At 42.6% G+C, this 19,648-nt stretch overlaps 1 protein-coding gene across 1 annotated transcript in view; it reads left to right on the top strand.

The window, feature by feature from the left end:
- The window catches only part of LOC126268032 (uncharacterized), a 107,329-nt gene that overhangs the window by 64,833 nt on the left and 22,848 nt on the right, over positions 1-19,648 (top strand). The window contains exons 4-5 of the mRNA XM_049973455.1: positions 8,579-8,725; positions 17,842-18,009. Coding sequence (XP_049829412.1) covers positions 8,579-8,725; positions 17,842-18,009 — 315 coding nt within the window. The remainder of the gene's footprint in view (positions 1-8,578; positions 8,726-17,841; positions 18,010-19,648) is intronic.

Consider the following 19,648-nt stretch of genomic DNA (forward strand, 5'->3'; position numbering starts at 1 on the left):
GGCATGTCTGCGACAGAGGGCGGTACTCGAACCCATGTGGCATCTCTGTGCAGACTATATCACTAGCGCTAATATACTTTTCAAAACATCTACCCGTTTCCGTCAAGTGTTTCATCAGTTTTATCTAAAGTAACGTCAATGTGTACTCATAATTTAATAGTTTTAATACCAAGTAAATATGTCATATTCTTTAATGTTTTGAAATGTTTGTGTTAACAGAAACGTTTGTGACTTAGGACAGGAATATTGTACCATTGCAGTTTGGAAGGGACGAAATAATGAAAAAAATTATAAAGAAAAAATGGATTTTTCTGCATATACCAGAATTAATATAGCCCGTGCATGTTCCTATCTTTGCCGTGTTGAGATTTGAAACCACCATCTAACAAGGAATAGTCCAGTCCGACATGTGGAAAGGTGAACTGAAATTTTTCACATAGCGAGAATACAAACACATTATCGGAATTTTAGTTGCTAAGGAAAAAGTATTTTAAAAAATGTAAAGTTACTCAGTTTTCTACAAGAAGAGCCGCTTATAACAGTGATTCTTGTGCAGCCGTTCTCGTCGATCACTTGGATCGGCGAATACGCATAGGCAGCCGTGACAAGAGGACGTGGCGCGATGACCAAAGTGCTCATGCGTCAGTTTCGAGCACTGATACCACATAAGAACTGCCTCAGGTTATTAACTGCTGTTCATGCATGCTGTTGCAGGTGTAATTGTTATACAAGTGACTAGTAGAGAAAAGAAAATCATGGCAATGTATGATGTTACATTACGGCTAACTTCTATCAATCGGGACTTTAATTTGTAGACATAAGACATTTTTTAACAGTTTCTGTAGCACAGTTCTTATGATAATTTTTGAATAATATATAGTTTATTAACAGTGAAACAGTTCCTTCGTTATTTCTTATGGTCGTCACAAAAGTGCGAAGTGTGTCTTGGATGGCGTAAACAAAGATTTTCCTTACAGCAGGCACACCCAATAAAAAAATTAATACTTCCAGGCACTTCCAGTAACTGCTAGTTTTATTTAGACAAAACTGGTATGGAGGAAGAAGTGGTTGTCGCATTGTTTTGGGTAGTATTCTACGAACCATGCACACTTGATCAAAGGCGTAATACGTGGTGATTCAAACTTGCAATTCACAAAGGTCTGAAGTTTAACAATGCCGGTCCTCTAATAAACCAGAAATAACAAAGAGCTATAGGAAATCATGTTTTCCGCCTATATTCTCAAAAATTCTTCAAAACATAGAGAAATATCTTTACAGGGAGGCTGAATCACACTGTTAGCTCCGGATGGAATCGAACTTATACTAACTGTCGAGTCATAAGAGACGAAGTTCCTCTGCTTTTAGAGGGATACTCATTGTTAGACCACAAAAGAAATACCGATATTAGACAAGAACTAAATGTTGAATATATTACAAATGTAATTGAAAAATACTGGCAACTGGAAAGACTATGTCTGACGTATGTATTATGGTAGAACAACTAAACCGGCAACGCAATGTAACCCAAATGGGAAGCGGAACTTTGGACGCTCTTAAAGAGATGGCTTAGACACTTCTCAGACGGAACGCGCCAAAAGGCCTACTCCTTTAACATGTTGATAATGACGCCTTTTCGTTGTCCTCCTAAAGACAGGGTATTGTAAAGTCAAGACCAAGAGTCCGACAGAAGCAACGAATCATTTTCTGCAAATAGTAAGAACATGTATCGGATGCAATATTGAAACCTTTTCTCTCTAATTTTTCAGGTTTTACTACGTCCATTACAAGACTTTTGCAACTAAACAAGTTGCTGAAGAAAGATGTAAATCTAAAGAAACAGGAATCCATGGATCCTTATCACTGCCATTGTTATGTATTGATGTGTCATAGCATTCACCGACTACAAATAGACTCTGTCTTGTTTCGCTAATAATGATGAAGTTCGGTTTAAAAGCAGTTGTTGCACGAAATCTGACTGATTGTCTTTATACACAGTATTTCAGGGTGTAACAAGAAGCTTCGTCTTCACGTCAATTCCGAATTTCTCTATAGTATTGCACATTAATAGTACCTCCGCTACAGGTTTACTTGAGGTAAACTTCGTAATTTTGATACTTTATTTCCGATATAATTCCCTGAATTTGTTTAAGCTGTTCAAAAAAACTTGAAAATCACTGATGTTCATCTCACTTGCAGTTCAGAGCGTCCAGTCACGCTGATCACCATCGGTTACAGTGCACTGACTCTCACGAACAGTTGTAAATCTTTCGGATAATTTTTCTTCCCCCCCCCCCCCCCCCCCCCCCCCATGAACCATGGACCTTGTCGTTGGTGGGGAGGCTTGTGTGCCTCAGCGATAAGCGATACAGATAGCCATACCGTTGGTACAACCACAACGGTGGGGTATCTGTTGAGAGGCCACACAAACGTGTGGTTCCTGAAGAGGGGCAGCATCTTTTTCAGTAGTTGCAAGGGCAAAAGTCTGGATGATTGACTGATCTGGCCTTGTAACAATAACCAAAACAGCCTTGCTGTGCTGGTACTGCGAAAGGCTGAAAGCAAGGGGAAACTACGGCCGTAATTTTTCCCGAGGGCATGCAGCTTTACTGTATGATTAAATGATGATGGCGTCCTCGTGGGTAAAATATTGCGGAGGTAAAATAGTTCCTCATTCGGATCTCCGGGCGGGGACTACTCAAGAGGATGTTGTTATCAGGGGAAAGAAAACTGGCGTTCTACGGATCGGAGCGTGGAATGTCAGATCCCTTAATCGGGCAAGTAGGCTAAAAAATTTAAAAAGGGAAATGGATAGGTTAAAGTTAGATATCGTGGGAATTAGAGAAGTTCGGTGGGTAGGAAGAACCAGACCTCTGGTCAGGTGACTAAAGGGTTACAAACACAAACACAAATAGCGGTAATGCAGGAGTAGGTTTAATAATGAGTAGGAAAATAGGAATGCGGGTAAGCTATTACAAACAGCATAGTGAACGCATTATTGTGGCCAAGATAGATACGAAGCCCACATCTACTACAGTACTACAAGTTGATATGCCAACTAGCTCTACAGATGACGAAGAAATTGAAGAAATGTATGATGAAATAAAAGAAATTATTCAGATAGTGAAGGGAGACGAAAATTTAATAGTCATGGGTGACTGAAATTCGAGTGTAGGAAAAGGGAGAGAATGAAACGGAGTAGGTGAAAATTGATTGGGGCTAAGTAATGAAAGAGGAAGCTGCCTGGTAGAATTTTGCACAAAGCACAACTTAATCATAGCTAACACTTGGTTTCAGAATCATGAAAGGAGGTTGTATACATGGAAGAACCCGGGCGTTACTAAAAGGTATCAGATAGATTATATAATGGTAAGACAGAGGTTTAGGAACCAAGTATTAAATTGTAAGAAATTTCCAGGGGCAGATGTGGACTCTGACCACAATCTATTGGTTATGAACTGTAGATTAAAACTGAAGAAACTGGAAAAAAGGTGGGAATTTAAGGAGATAAGACATGGATAAACTGAAAGAACCAGAGATTGTACAGAGTCTGAAAGAAGACCTTGATGTTGAACCTAGCACGTGTAGTTTTCATACACGCTCCTGATAAGAGCAATTTTTTTCTTGGGAATTCCAAAATTTTTCAGTGAGCTCCATATTTTTGTTCCGGTTATTCTGTCGAAGGCCTCTTAGAAGTCAAATACGATTGGTATTCATATGAATGTTAAAAACTTTAAAAAGGGAAATGGATAGGTTAAAGTTAGATATAGTGGGAATTAGTGACATTCGGTGGCAGGAGGAACAAGACTTTTGGTCAGGTGAATACAGGGTTTATAAATACAAAATCAAATAGGGGTAATAAAGGAGAAGGTATAATAATAAATGAAAAAATAGGAGTGCGGGTAAACTACTACAAACAGCATAGTGAACGCATTATAGTGGCCAAGATAGACATAAAGCCCACGCCCACTATAGTAGTACAAGTTTATATGCCAATTAGCTCTGCAGATGATGAAGAATTTGATGAAATATATGATCAGATAAAAGTAATTATTCAGTGTAGTGAAGGGAGATGAAAATTTAATAGTCATGGGTGACTGGAATTCGAGAGTAGGAATAGAGAGAGAAGGAAACATAGTAGGTGAATATGGATTGGGGGTAAGAAATGAAAGAGGACGCCGCCTGGCAGAATTTTGCACAGAGCATAACTTAATCAACACTTGGTTCAAGAATCATAAAAGAAGGCTGTATACACGGAAGAATACTGAAGATACTAGAAGGTATCAGATACATTATATAAAGGTAAGACAGAGATTTAGGAGCCAGGTTTTAAATTGTAAGACATTTCCAGGGGAGATGTGGACTCCGACCACAATCTATTGGTTATGAACTGTAGATTAAAACTGAAGAAATTGCAAGAAGTTGGGAATTTAAGGAGATGGGAGCTGGATGAACTGACTAAACCAGAGGTTGTACAGAGTTTCAGGGAGAGCATAAGGGAATGGGGGAAAGAAGTACAGTAGAAGAAGAATGGGTAGCTCTGAGGGATAAAGTAGTGAAGGCAGCAGAGGATCAAGTAGGTAAAAAGACGAGGCCTAGTAGAAATCCTTGGGTAACAGAAGAAATATTGAATTTAATTGATGAAAAGAGAAAATATAAAAATGCAGTAAATGAAGCAGGCAAAAAGGAACACAAACGTCTCAAAAATGAAATCGACAGGAAGTGCAAAATGGCTAAGCAGGAATGGCTAGAGGACAAATGTAAGGATGTAGAGGCTTATCTCACTAGGGGTAAGACAGATACTGCCTACAGGAAAATTAAAGAGACCTTTGGAGAAAACAGAGCCACTTGTATGAATAGCAAGAGCTCAGATGGACACCCAGTTCTAAGCAAAGAAGGGAAAGCAGAAAGGTGGAAGGAGTATATAGAGGGTCTATACAAGTGCGATGTACTTCAGGACAATATTATGGAAATGGAAGAGAATGTAGGTGAAAATGAAATGGGAGATACGATACGCGTGAAGAGTTTGACAGAGCACTGAAAGACCTGAGTCGAAACAAGGCCCCCGGAGTAGACAACATTCCATTGGAACTACTGACTGCCTTGGAGAGCCAGTCCTGACAAAACTGTACCATCTGGTGAGCAAGATGTATGAAACAGGCGAAATACCCTCAGACTTCAAGAAGAATATAATAATTCCATTCCCAAAGAAAGCAGGTGTTGACAGATGTGAAAATTACCGAACAATCAGTTTAATAAGCCACAGCTTCAAAATACTAACTCGAATTCTTTACAGACGAATGGAAAAACTAGTAGAAGCCTCGGGGAAGATCAGTCTGGATTCCGTAGAATTACTGGAACACGTGAGGCAACACTGACCTTACGACTTATCTTAGAAGAAAGATTAAGGAAAAGCAAACCTACGTTTCTAGCATTTGTAGACTTAGAGAAAGCTTTTGACAATGTTGACTGGAATACTCTCTTTCAAATTTTAAAGGTGGCAGGGGTAAAATACAGGGAGCGAAAGGCTATTTACAATTTGTACAGAAACCAGATGGCAGTTATAAGAGTCGAGGGACATGAAAGGGAAGCAGTGGTTGGGAAGGGAGTAAGACAGTGATGCAGCCTCTCCCCGATGTTATTCAATCTGTATATTGAGCAGGCAGTAAAGAAAACAAAAGAAAAATTCGGAGAGGAAATAAAAACTTTGAGGTTCGCCGATGACATTTTAATTCTATTAGAGACAGCAAAGGACTTAGAAGAGCAATTGAACGGAATGGAGAGTGTCTTGAAACATCAACAAAAGCAAAACGAGGATAATGGAAAGTAGTCGAATTAAGTCGGGTGATGCTGAGGGAATTAGATTAGGAAATGAGACACTTAAAGTAGTAAAGGAGTTTTGCTATTTGGGGAGCAAAGTAACTGATGATGGTCGAAGTAGAGAGGATATAAAATGTAGACTGGCAATGGCAAGGAAAGCGTTTCTGAAGAAGAGAAATTTGTTAACATCGAGTATAGATTTATGTGTCAGGAAGTCATTTCTGAAACTATTTGTATGGAGTGTTGCCATGTATGGAAGTGAAACATGGACGATAACTAGTTTGGACAAGAAGAGAATAGAAGTTTTCGAAATGTGGTGATACAGAAGAATGATGAACTTTAGATGGGTAGATCACATAACTAATGAGGAAGTATTGAATAGTATTGGGGAGAAGAGGAGTTTCTGGCACAACTTGACCAGAAGAAGGGATCGGTTGGTAGGACATGTTCTGAGGCATCAAGGGATCACCTAGTTAGTATTGGAGGGCAGCGTGGAGGGTGAAAATCGTAGAGGGAGACCAAGAGATGAATACACTAAGCAGATTCAGAAGGATGTAGGTTGCAGTAGGTACTGCGAGATGAAGAAGCTTGCACAGGATAGAGTAGCATGGAGAGGTGCATCAAACCAGTCTCAGGACTGAAGACAACAACAACAACAACAGTTTTTCTTTCACACTTGTGCGCGTTTCATTTAGGGACTTGTTTCGTACTTCGTGTAAAACCTTTTTCCCTATATACAATTCATGTTTGGATGTTACTAAACGAAACCGGCTTTGCACATTGCTTTTGCATAAGCCTTTCCTCCCTCATACTTTAACCCAAACATTTATAGCCTGTACTTCCTCAGTGAAACGTATTATTGTAGGCCTACATGTTTTCTTTTGACTTGTAAGGTAATCTATTTTTGCTCTGGACTTAAATTAGCACAACAAACAGCGTTCTAACCACAGTTGACGTAATGGCAGGGTTATTTCTTGTTTCCGCTATTGTTTCCACAATTTCTAACGAAATATAGACATCATTCGAATGGATATTCAAGAAATTAACTAATAAATAACACACATGTAGGTCTTTGGGAGAAGTATGTGATTTCCACTGTATACCACGTTCTTTATACTTCACCTTTGGCAGTATGAAGATATTAATTGGATTTCGCATTATTATGAAACTCTAGAATCTGCACAAAGGCAGATGCTATTAGCAAGAGTATACGAAGATATCACAAAGAAAATTGATTCAATCTCCACAGTTAACACTTAGCGATATCACAAAGGCAACGGCTAATTATTACGGGTATTAAACGAGTCGCATATTCGATCGAAGAGTAACTGTGAACAATTGTGTCAGAGAAACTATCAACGTAAACTGCAATTTGACTCAAAAATTATTGTCGCGTTGTGCCGTGTTATCTGTTTATCAATGTGCAGTCAACCAAGAATATGTGCTCTTTGTGTTGCTCGCACTCTTTCTCCTACATCTATGGCAGGAGTGTAAATTTCTCCAGCCACCTGGCGAGCTACTAATGTTGAAAATTTAAACATTTTTTAAAAAAAATTGTAGCGTGTCTTAGCAGTTAAAATACTGACATAGTGTTTCTTTCCGTATATTATTCCTGTACGAAAAAAATTGGACAGGTTTTGACATGTCAGATTAAACAGTTCCCGTGTGAAGTCGTGTGACCTCGGGCAGCAAGCTTAGTTTCTGTCATTACGTGCTATGTGAAGTAGTTCCGACAGTTGCAGTTTTTCTCAGTTGAAGCTAAAACCTAGCACTGATTTCAAGAATAAAAGAACATGATATATTATTGCTGCAAATGTAGTGGTACAGGTAACCCGAGTTCTCTAAAATTCCTGGTATTAATGTGATGGATATCGTTTCTACATGTGGCAGTATTGACAGTCCATTTTACAAAGAGTGGAATTACATTTCTTCAGTAAATACTCGTTTGTGCTGCGCTACGAGTTTTTTAGTTCAGTGCTGCAAGAGGAGCAGAAGACAAAATACTTTTGCCAGACACTATTAACTTTCTGACCATTCCTCAAAAATACCCGTGAAATTGTTTTATTATATATTTCTAAGAAATTAAATTCTTTTACAACCGTAATATCTAGCTTTACACAAATTGTGCTTCCATAACTTATGATTTCTGTTTAAATCAAAAAAGATACCATTAAAGTATCACGATAGTAACATTACACATCGGCATCACTACGTGGTGCAAAAATGAAAATATAAACGCTTTTTTGTGTAAAAGCAGACATTACGGATATAACGGATTTAATTTCTTATAAAAGCCTAATAAACTATTCATACACATTCTTGAAGTGGAATTAATATTTTGTCTTTTGCCCTTGATAGTGAAGAACTAAAAGACTCACAGTGCAATAAAAACAAGTACTCACTGAAGAAAGACAATTCTGTCGAATGTAAATTGAACTGTCGATGCTTTTCAGCTGGTCACACACGTTAAAACGATAACAATCACATTAAATTTCGTAAGTTCAGAGAAATTAGGTTATCTGTAATACTACATAAGTAGCAGAATTAAAGGAATTTTCTTGTTAAGACCAGTTCTTGATTTCAGCTGTAAATGAGATAAACTGTAACTGTTACATCAGCTTCCCATAGCACCTAATGACAGAAACCACTTTGTGCCCCGAGTAACTTGACTTACACGTTACTTTCGATAGAATGACGTCATTCACAGCCAGTGTTATGTATGGTTTATGGTTCTCTGGATAATCACGTACCTGGGCCCTAGTTTCAGCAGAAGCAGACGCTGCAGCTGAAGAGCTTCTCGGAGTGTGAGGACCGCGGCACGGACGAGCTGCGCTTCGCGGTCACCCAGCACGGCGGCCTCTTCTCGGGCAGCATCGTCTTGAAGCGGCCGCTGGACAGCAAGGTGCAGGTGCGGACAATATTATGGAAATGGAAGAGGACGTAGATGAAGATGAAATGGGAGATAGGATACTGCGTGAAGAGTTTGACTCAGCTCTGAAAGACCTAAGTCGAAACGATGCCCCAGGAGTAGACAACACTCCATCAGCACTACTCACAGCCTTGGGAGAGCCAGTTCTGACAAAACTCTACCATCATCTGGTGAGCAAGACCTATGAGACAGGCGAAATACCCTCAGACTTCAAGAAGAATATAATAATTGCAACCCCAATAAAAGCAGGTGTTGACAGATGTGAAAATTACCGAACTATCAGTTTAATAAGTCACAGCGGCAAAATACTAACGCGAATTCTTTACAGACGAATGGAAAAACTAGTAGAATCGGACCTCGGGGAACATCAGTTTGGATTCCGTAGAAATACTGGAACGCGTGAGGCAATACTGACCCTACGACTTATCTTAGAAGATAGATTAAGGAAAGGTAAACCTACATTTCTAGCATTTGTAGACTTAGAGAAAGCTTTTGACTGACTGGAATACTCTATTTCAAATTCTTAAGGAGGCAGGAGTAAAATACAGGGAGCGAAAGGCTACTTACAATTCGTACAGAAACCAGATGGCAGTTATAAGAGTAGAGGGACATGAAAGGGAAGCAGTGGTTGGGAAGGGAGTGAGACAGGGTTGTAGTCTCCCCCCGACGTTATTCAATCTGTATATTGAGCATGCAGCAAAGGAAACAAAAGAAAAATTCGGAGTAGGTATTAAAATCCATGGAGAAGAAATAAAAACGTTGAGATTCGCCGATGACAATGTAATTCTGTCAGAGACAGCAAAGAGCTTGGTAGAGTTGTTGAACGGAATGGACAGTGCCTTGAAAGGAGGATATAAGAAGAACATCAACAAAAGCAAAACGAGGATAACGGAATGTAGTCGAATTAAGTCGGGTGATGCTGAGGGAATTGGATTAAGAAATGAGACACTTAAAATAGTAAAGGAGCTTTGCTATTTGGGGAGCAAAATAACTGACGATGGTCGAAGTAGAGAGGATATAAAATGTAGACTGGCAATGGCAAGGAAAGCGTTTCTGAAGAAGAGAAATTCCTTAAAATCGAGTATAGATTTAAGTGTCAGGAAGTAGTTTCAGAAAGTATTTGTATGGAGTGTTGCCATGTATGGAAGTGAAACATGGACGATAAATAGTTTGGACAAGAAGGGAATAGAAGCTTTCGAAATGTGGTGCTACAGATGAATGCTGAAGATTAGATGGGTAGATCACATAACTAATGAGGAGGTATTGACTAGAGTTGGGGAGACGAGGAGCTCGTGGCACAACTTGACTAGAAGAAGGGATCGGTTGGTAGGACATGTTCTGAGGCATCAAGGGATCACCAATTTAGTAATGGAAGGCAGCGTAGAGGGTAAAAATCGTTATGGAGACCAAGAGATGAATGCACCAAGCAGGTTCAGAAGGATGTAGGTTGTAGTAGGTACTGGGAGATGAAGAAGCTTGCACAGGATAGAGTAGCATGGAGAGCTGCATCAAACCAGTCTCAGGACTGAAGACCACAACAACAACAACAAGGAACGTAATGAGACACACTGAGGCGACAAAACTAATGGAATGCATCTAATGTCGTGTAGGACCTCCTCCTGCATTTTGTAGTGCGGCATCTCGACATGGTATCGACTCAAGATGTTATTGGAAGTCCCATGCAGAAATATTGAGCCTCTGTACAGGCCGTAAATTGGAAAGTGATGCCGTTGCAGGATTTTGTTCACAAGTTGACCTATCAATTATATCCCATACATGACCGATTTGATTCATGTCGTGCGCTCTACGTGGCCAAATAATTCACTCAAACTGTACAGAATATTCTTCAAACCAACCACGAAAAATTGTGGCCCTGTGAAAAAGCGCATTGTCATACGTATAAATTCCATCGTTGTTTAGGAGCATGAAATCCATGATTGACTGCGAATGGGCTTCAAGTAGCCGAAAATAACCACCTCCAGTCAATGATCGGTTTAGTTGAACAAGAAGACCCAGTCCATTCCACGTAAACACAGTCGACACTATTATGTAGCCACCGCCAGCTTGAACGTTGCCTTGTTCACCTGGATCCGTAACTTACCGACGTCTGTGCCACACTCGAATGCACCATCGGCTCTTACCAACTGAAATCTGGACTCATCTGACCAGATTACGGTTTCCCAGTCGTCTAGGGTGCAACCGACATGGCGACTAGCCCACGACAAGTGTTCCCGGTGACGCCGTGCTGTTACCAAATGTACTCGCCCTGCTCGTCTTCTGCCACAGACCATTAACGCAAAATTTCGCCGATCTGTCCTAACGGATACGTCTGTCGCATGTCCCACATTCGTATCTCCTGTTATTTCACTCTGTGTTGCTTGTCTGTTAGCACTGACAACTCTACGAAAACGCAGTTGCTCTCGGTCGTTAAATGAAGGCCGTCGGCCATCGATATTCCGTGGTGAGAGGTAATGCCTGGCATCTGTTATTCTCGACACACTATTGACACTGTGGATCTCGGAATATTCAATTCCTTAACGTTTTCCAAATTGAATGTCCTATTCATTTAGCACCAATCATGTTAATTCCCGTTGTGTGACCATAATAAAGTCGGAACACTTTTGACATGAATTACCTGAGTACAAATGACAGCTCCGCCAATGCAATTCCTTTTATAATTCGTGTACACGACATTACCGCCACCTGTATATGTGCGTGTCACTATCCCATACCTTTCGTCACCTCCGTGCATAATGCAATGAAATTTTGGTTTACACTTTAGTTCTGGAGAACCCACCTATCTTTTTTTCACTCTTTATGCGCCTGCGAGCATAAACCGTCGTTTGATGTGTCTGCATACTTGTACTCATATCATATTAGCATATTTCTCGAAATCCACTTTCAACACACTGGAACCCATCACCTAATACAACGGCTGTTTATAAACCAGTTACTAATTTTATTGTGACAATATCCAGGTGATTTAAACGTTCTTCTTTTAGTTAAATATTTTTCTTTCTTTTAAGAAAAAAAATTTGTACTATCCAAGAAATTGTAATTTCAGAAACCGCCCTTGCTTGGAAGATTAGATCTATTCCTTGAACCTGCAGGAATCAATAAAGATCAACGAAATGGAACTTCAGACGCTCCTGAACACCATTTTAATAAATAAATAGAGTGTACACAGAAGCCGGCCGCGGTGGCCAAGCGGTTCTAGGCGCTACAGTTTGGAACCGCGCGACCGCTACGGTCGCAGGTTCGAATCCTGCCTCGGGCATAGATGTGTGTGATGTCCTTAGGTTAGTTAGGTTTAAGTAATTCTAAGTGCTAGGGGACTGATGACCTTAAGAGTTAAGTCCCATAGTGCTCAGAGTCATCTGAACCATTTTGTACACAGAAAATGAAACCCTCTGCATTAGTCTACAGTCGCAAAATATTAAGCACACTCCTTAAATTTGCCCTCAGACGGGGACTAAGAAGAGGAGCGAGTGTTAACGTTTTGTTTATAGGAACAGTGGCCGAAGCGGGCAGACTAAGATCGATGGAATGATGAATGATGTGCAACGGAGAGAACGATAAATTTCTGCCAAGAGAACCTGAAGATAATATTCACTCTGTCGACATTGCCTAACAGCTGCATACGCAGATTGTTAACAGGAATGGTGATAGTAACAAGTTATGATAATATCCAACATATTAAAAACTTCTTCCCAATATAAGAAACTTTATGAACACTTTCTAACGATAAAATAAGTTAATAGTTATGTGGAATTGGAGACTAGTGTGGACACCGGTAATGAAATGTAAGGTATAAATAGTGGTGAAGGTGATTGGAGTTTGTAGCTGGAACAGGTGCGAGGCATTCTTCTCAGTTATGGGGAAAAAAAGCAGATCCAGAGAAATTTGACTTCACGTAACTGGAAAACACACTTTTCACAAATAGTGATGGAGGAGTTCATGCAAAAGATAACAAGATTTAGGTCAAAACTTTCCAAAGGCCTCCAGCCATTTGTACAAACAGCTTCCTAATCGGATTCGAACAGACAGGTTCATCTTTAGACGACTGTTCACATCAAGATGCACATTTGTCCATGTTTAAATGAGTTTTTGGCTCTTTATTCCCTGTTGTGTGAAATATTCTTGGGATGGTGGTGCCCTACAGTAAAACAATCTGTTTAAACTAATTCTTCATAATACTCGAATATAATAGTAACAAATCTCTAAGACTGAGTTGTTGAAGCTACATATGACTTAAATTGCAATTAATATAAGCTTACACACTGCTCTACTTTGAGGAACAGTAGGACGAAACTAAAAGAAATCAACAAAAGGAAGTATCATAATAGAAATTTCAAGAAATAAAAAATTTTGAAAGACTTCCAAAATTGTCTAAGACTGGCATACTTGACTACGCAGAATTAGTGAGTGCAATCTTATTAGCTGATACATGAGGTTGTAATTTGCTTTAAATTGTTCTTGAGTAATGTAGGTTTGGGTCTGATGTATCCTGTATGAGCTTTATCCTTTGGTGCTTTTGATGTGAACAGTAAATGTGATGCAATCCTATTAGATGATATGTGAGTGTTGTTCCATATTTTAATTTTGTTTCCAACCGTCTTTCTGAGTGGTTTCCTTGCTTTTCTACATGCTTCTTGAGTCATTCAGTGTCCAAACATAAGGTAGAGGTGCACGATCATAAGTTGGATGGAAACAAATATAAGTAAGGAACAACACTCATATATTAGCTAATAGGATTGCGTCACATTTACTGTCCACATCAAGAGCGCCATGGGATAAAACTCATACATGATAGCAGCCCGTCATCAGGCCACAAGTGGCCCATCCGGACCATCCGACCGCCCTGTCATCCTCAGTTGAGGAAAGGAATAGGAGGGGCGTGTGGTCAGCACACCACTCTCCCAGTCGTAATGATGGTTTTCTGTGACCGGAGGCGCTATTATTCGGTCGAGTAGCTCCTCAATTGGAATCACTAGGCTGAGTGCACCCCGAAAAATAGCAACAGCACATGGCCGCCCGGATGGACACCCATACAAGTGCCGGCCACGCCCGACAGCGCGTAATATCGGTGATCTGACATGAACCGATGTATCCACTACGGCAAGGCTGTTGCCTCACATGCAATACATCAGAAGAATTTCCTCTGTACCTAAAATTGCTGGTGTTCTTAAAACTATAAAAGGCACCATGAACGATGAAACTTAGCAGAATTTCTTCCGAATAATGGTAACTACGATTTTTTGGAAATTTTGGAAATTTGTGGTAAGTTCCTTTGGGACCAAACTGCCGACGTCATCGGTCCCTAGGCTCACACACTGCTTAATCTAACTTAAAGTAACTTTCGCTAAGGACAACACACACACCTATGTCCGAGGGAGGATTCGAACCTCCGACGGGGGGAAGCTGCGCGAACCGTGGCAAGGCTCCCTGACCGCGCGGCTACCCCACTCGCGCGCCAGATTTCTTCTCTGACGTTAAGATATCTGGTTCAGTCCCACAAAAAATGAAACAGTCAAAACTATAGAAATACCAAAGCCCTGTAAAGCATTTTATCTGCCTCAGACCTATCACCCAGTGACACAATTGAGTACTATTTATAAATTCCTTGAACGACTATACAATCTGGCCACTCCAGTGACCTCTTCAGAAGCTGCCTGTTGAGCAAGCTGGATTCCGAACAGGAAGGAACTGAGCTATTCAGTTCTCATATTTAACAATATTTACTGAAGAGGGATACCAAGTGAAGAAGTAAACTTCAGTTCCGTTCGCTGATCTAATTGGAGCGTATGAGACAAGGACTGCTTTATAAATTATTGTTACTTGCTCCATGCAGACGGAAAAACATTAATTCACAACTTGTTAGCTGGAAAGACATTTACAGTACTTACAGTAAAAGACACTAGCTGTTCAAAAGTATCCGTTCTTGCCCCTCTCAAGAAATCCTAACTTCTGACCAGCATTTACTTAAGTGGAAGTATTTCCAAACGCAAATGAAACAGAAGATTTATGTTTTCACCTGTTCAGTAGATTGGCACACAGAGCCAAATGGTTCAAATGGCTCTGAGCACAATGGGACTTAACTGCTGAGGTCATCAGTCCCCTAGACCTTAGAACTATTTAAAGCTAACTAACCTAAGGAAATCACACACATCCATGCACGAGGCAGGATTCGAACCTGCGATCGTAGCAGTAGCGCGGTTCCAGACTGTAGCGCCTAGACCCTCTCGGCCACTCCGGATGGCCACACAGAGCCCTCGATGCCTGTTTTGAGGGAGACAAACTTCATCATAACGTGTATCCAAAATACGTTGGGATCACGTTAGATGGGACTCTTTCTTTTAAGGAGCACCTTGCACTAACATCTGTTAATCTCACTAGCAGGGGCCACAAATTTCCATAAACTATGCGGCACTCGTTGCGCAGACACTCTTCGGCTATCAGAACTCGTATTGGTATACTCAACAATAGAGTCTGTGCGTCTGTTGGGCTTAAATAGTCCACATGTAGAAAAGATAGACGGAGAACACGAGGTCATACCCCTTTGTAGTAGGTCAGTACGATGTACGCCCACGTACTGGTTCGCTGTCTCGAGCCACATTCCACCTCTTGATACCAGACGGAAGAGCACCCTACCACTTGAATACCAGAACATTTCTAATAACACAGACCTTCCATTATTGATAGATGTATTTCCTGAAGAGCGAAAAAGGCTAACATCAAGATATTACCCTCTTATCACAATCAGGTCTCTCACAGAAAATGAATTCTATATCACTGATGAACGGAAACGCTGATGGCAACAAAACTGTTTTCCACATTATCTGAGACTGCCTTGCTTCCAGAAGAAACCAGCTGAATTTGACTAGCTTTTGACAATTTTGACTACCCTGAAGTGCATACGAACGGGCCACGGGAGATGACAGAAGCTGTAAAACAGAACTAGAGAATGGTTTGATATGGTGAAAGAGAAAATATGAACTGTACAGAAGGAAGTTAGAAGCAAAGGTTGCCTAGGATAGAAAATCAAATGAGAAAGGAGCAAATATCCTAGCATCGCTAAGAGATAAGTACATGGTAACTGAAATATACACTATCGTTTCTGAAAATTGCAATACCGAGAAGGAATTATCCGAATACCGCCACACTTGGTGGAAGTGGCGACGGGTGTGCACGCAATACGTGATACGTTTTGTAGCGAGATGTGGTTCACGTAGAGCCCTCTCGTGTCTTTCCGACAGGGTTGGTGTTGCGCGAAGTGTAGTCGGTGCAGAGCTCTCACACAAGGCGGAAACAATACAGTGAGTGCCAGTATGCCTCGTCGACGTCAAAGGGAGCCATATTTTTTATCTCTTTTTTTCTATATTGTTCGTTGAATTTGTTTGTGGCGGACTTCCAAGACACTCATTCATGTTGCTCGTTAATCCGTTTACTCAGTTTTTTTATGTAGAGGGCAGCTAAACCCTCTACCCGAACACACTGGGCTACCGTGCCGGATCAGCATGTAAGCGAGTTCGAACGGGACAGAATGATCGGTCTCCGGGTAACGGGGTTCTCATAACGTGACATTTCGGCTCTGTCTGGCCCCGGTAGCTGAGTGGTCAGCGCGGCGGAATGTCAGTTCTAAGGGCCTGGGTTCGATTCCCGGCTGGGTCGGAGATATTCTCCGCTCAGGGACTGGGTGTTGCGTTGTCCTAATCATCATCGTTTCATCCCCATCGACGCGCAAGTTGCCGAAGTGGCTTCAAATCGAAAGACTTGCACCCGGCGAAAGGTCTGTCCGACGGAATGTCCTAGCCACATAACATTTCATTTCGGATCTCCCAAGGCATGCTGCTGCGACAGTGATGCGTGCGTGGAAGCAGTGGATAGAGGAAGATCGTATGCAGTGACGAGCGGGAACTGCACTACGGATTATGAGCGCAGCATAGGATGACCTTCATCTTGTCCGCATGGCCATTACGGACCATACAGCGTCATCCACAGGGTTGGCTCGTCGCTGGAGCACTGCAACAGGTGTGAACTTGTCTGCATCAACGGTTCGTCGCTATCTGCTCCCGGATGGACTGGTTGCACACATGCCATTACGTCGGCTTCCATTGTCCAGAAACCACAAGCTCGTCCGACTACAATGGGGAAGTGAACACCGTCACTGGGGTGCTGAGTGGCAACATGTAATCTTTTGTGTCCTATAGTGATGGCCGCATACATGTCCGGCGGTGCCGTGATGAGAGCAACCAGGAGGGCTGCATTGTGGAGCGGCGGAGCGGACAAGTACCAGGTGTGATGGTTTGGGTCGACATTGGTTGAAAGAACCGATCTCACTTCGTACGTATTGCGGGCACTTTGAACAGCAACCGGTACTTAACAGAGGTTGTGGAGCCTGAGGTACTCCCTCTGATTCAGGCATCTCCAAAGTCCATATTTCAACAGGACAATGCCCGACCACATATTGCGAGGGATGTGGAGGCCTACTTCGAAGAGCGACGGGTACCATTGCTTCCGTGGCCTGGACGTTCACCAGACATGTCTGGGATATGGTTTGGTCGGCAGCGGGTGCGTCACGTTCCTCCAGTAAATGATGTCACAGATTTATGGGCTCGGATTCAAACTGCGTGGAGGGAAATCCGTCAGGAACGTATTCAGAACCTTACTGATTCAATGCCACGGCGTATAGCAGCTCTATTTGCAGCGCGTGATGGCAACACGACGTACTTAGTAGTAGGCCTCAAAGGACATGTACAGATTTGAAAAGGCAATCATTTGCTGCTTGTCATGTACCTAACCTATGGTATTAAATGAATTGAATTCATGCGTTTGCTTCTCGGTGCTGCAATTTCCACAAACAGTAGTGTAGATGTTTCCCAGTATAAAGCTGACAAGAAAGTTATACATAGTGTAATTATTTTTTGTGCCTCATATTGGACAGTCAGTTACGTAGCGTTCGACATGTATAGCAATTCATATCAACTAAATCACTTTAACATGTTAAGATCTATAGATTGTTTGGCAGACCTAGGATGAACAAATTGCAGGTTTATTAAACAACACTTAACCAGTTACACTCACTTTCTCCACAGGCGGTGACAGAGATATCGCGTTGGATGGACCGTCCTAGTGAGTGGGGCCGCACGTTCCACATCCACCGCATCGCTGACGCGTGCCGCGGCTTCCTGGGGATAGTCCCCAGCTTCGGACGGTCCATATCCGAGTGCATGGGCATCGAAGAGGTCTGTCCGGTGCCTGCGGTAAGATATTAGTGCTCCTTCTAAAAACTCAGCACTTCCACGTGACTCATGTCTACAGGTACCGGATGGTAACAGAAATTTTAAGTGGCATAGTGTCCCGGTTTCCACTGTTTTTTCTTCTCTACTCTGGTAAGTGACAATAACGGCCTATTGAAGGTAAAATAATGACATACTATCTCCATTAAAACTATGCGGTGGGGGAAGAGAAAATACACTCCTGGAAATGGAAAAAAGAACACACTGACACCGGTGTGTCAGACCCACCATACTTGCTCCGGACACTGCGAGAGGGCTGTACAAGCAATGATCACACGCACGGCACAGCGGACACACCAGGAACCGCGGTGTTGGCCGTCGAATGGCGCTAGCTGCGCAGCATTTGTGCACGGCCGCCGCAGTGTCAGCCAGTTTGCCGTGGAATACGGCGCTCCATCGCAGTCTTTAACACTGGTAGCATGCCGCGACAGCGTGGACGTGAACCGTATGTGCAGTTGACGGACTTTGAGCGAGGGCGTATAGTGGGCATGCGGGAGGCCAGGTGGACGTACCGCCGAATTGCTCAACACGTGGGGCGTGAGGTCTCCACAGTACATCGATGTTGTCGCCAGTGGTCGGCGGAAGGTGCACGTGCCCGTCGACCTGGGACCGGACCGCAGTGACGCACGGATGCACGCCAAGACCGTAGGATCCTACGCAGTGCCGTAGGGGACCGCACCGCCACTTCCCAGCAAATTAGGGACACTGTTGCTCCTGGGGTATTGGCGAGGACCATTCGCAACCGTGTCCATGAAGCTGGGCTACGGTCACACACACGCCCCAACATCGTGCAGCCCGCCTCCAGTGGTGTCGCGACAGCGATGAGAGTCGCTTCTGCCTTGGTGCCTATGATGGTCTTATGCGTGTTTGGCGCCGTGCAGGTGAGCGCCACAATCAGGACTGCATACGACCGAGGCACACAGGGCCAACACCCGCCATCATGGTGTGGGGAGCGATCTCCTACACTGGCCGTACACCTCTGGTGATCGTCGAGGGGACACTGAATAGTGCACGGTACATCCAAACCGTCATCGAACCAATCGTTCTACCATTCCTAGACCGGCAAGGGAACTTTCTGTTCCAACAGGACAATTCACGTCCGCATGTATCCCGTGCCACCCAACGTGCTCTAGAAGGTGTAAGTCAACTACCCTGGCCAGCAAGATCTCCGGATCTGTCCCCCATTGAGCATGTTTGGGACTGAATGAAGCGTCGTCTCACGGGGTCTGCACGTCCAGCTCGAACGCTGGTCCAACTGAGGCTCCAGGTGGAAATGGCATGGCAAGCCGTTCCACAGGACTACATCCAGCATCTCTACGATCGTCTCCATGGGAGAATAGCAGCCTGCATTGCTGCGAAAGGTGGATATACACTGTACTAGTGCCGACATTTCAATTTCCAGGAGTGTATATGACTTATTGCCTGCTGGCTTTTAGCTGAAAAACTTGCTGGCCTATCCTCGTGCCTGTAAAGTAACTTTTGCCTATTCGCTATACTGGTAAATAGTAATTCTCCCAATTTTTTTTCAATATTGTGGTGTAACTATCGTCTGTTACTAGCACCTACCGCCTGACCACAATACAGCAACCGAAACTGTCTACTG

Source organism: Schistocerca gregaria, chromosome 4 (genome assembly GCF_023897955.1).
Source record: "Schistocerca gregaria isolate iqSchGreg1 chromosome 4, iqSchGreg1.2, whole genome shotgun sequence".
Lineage (NCBI taxonomy): Eukaryota > Metazoa > Arthropoda > Insecta > Orthoptera > Acrididae > Schistocerca > Schistocerca gregaria.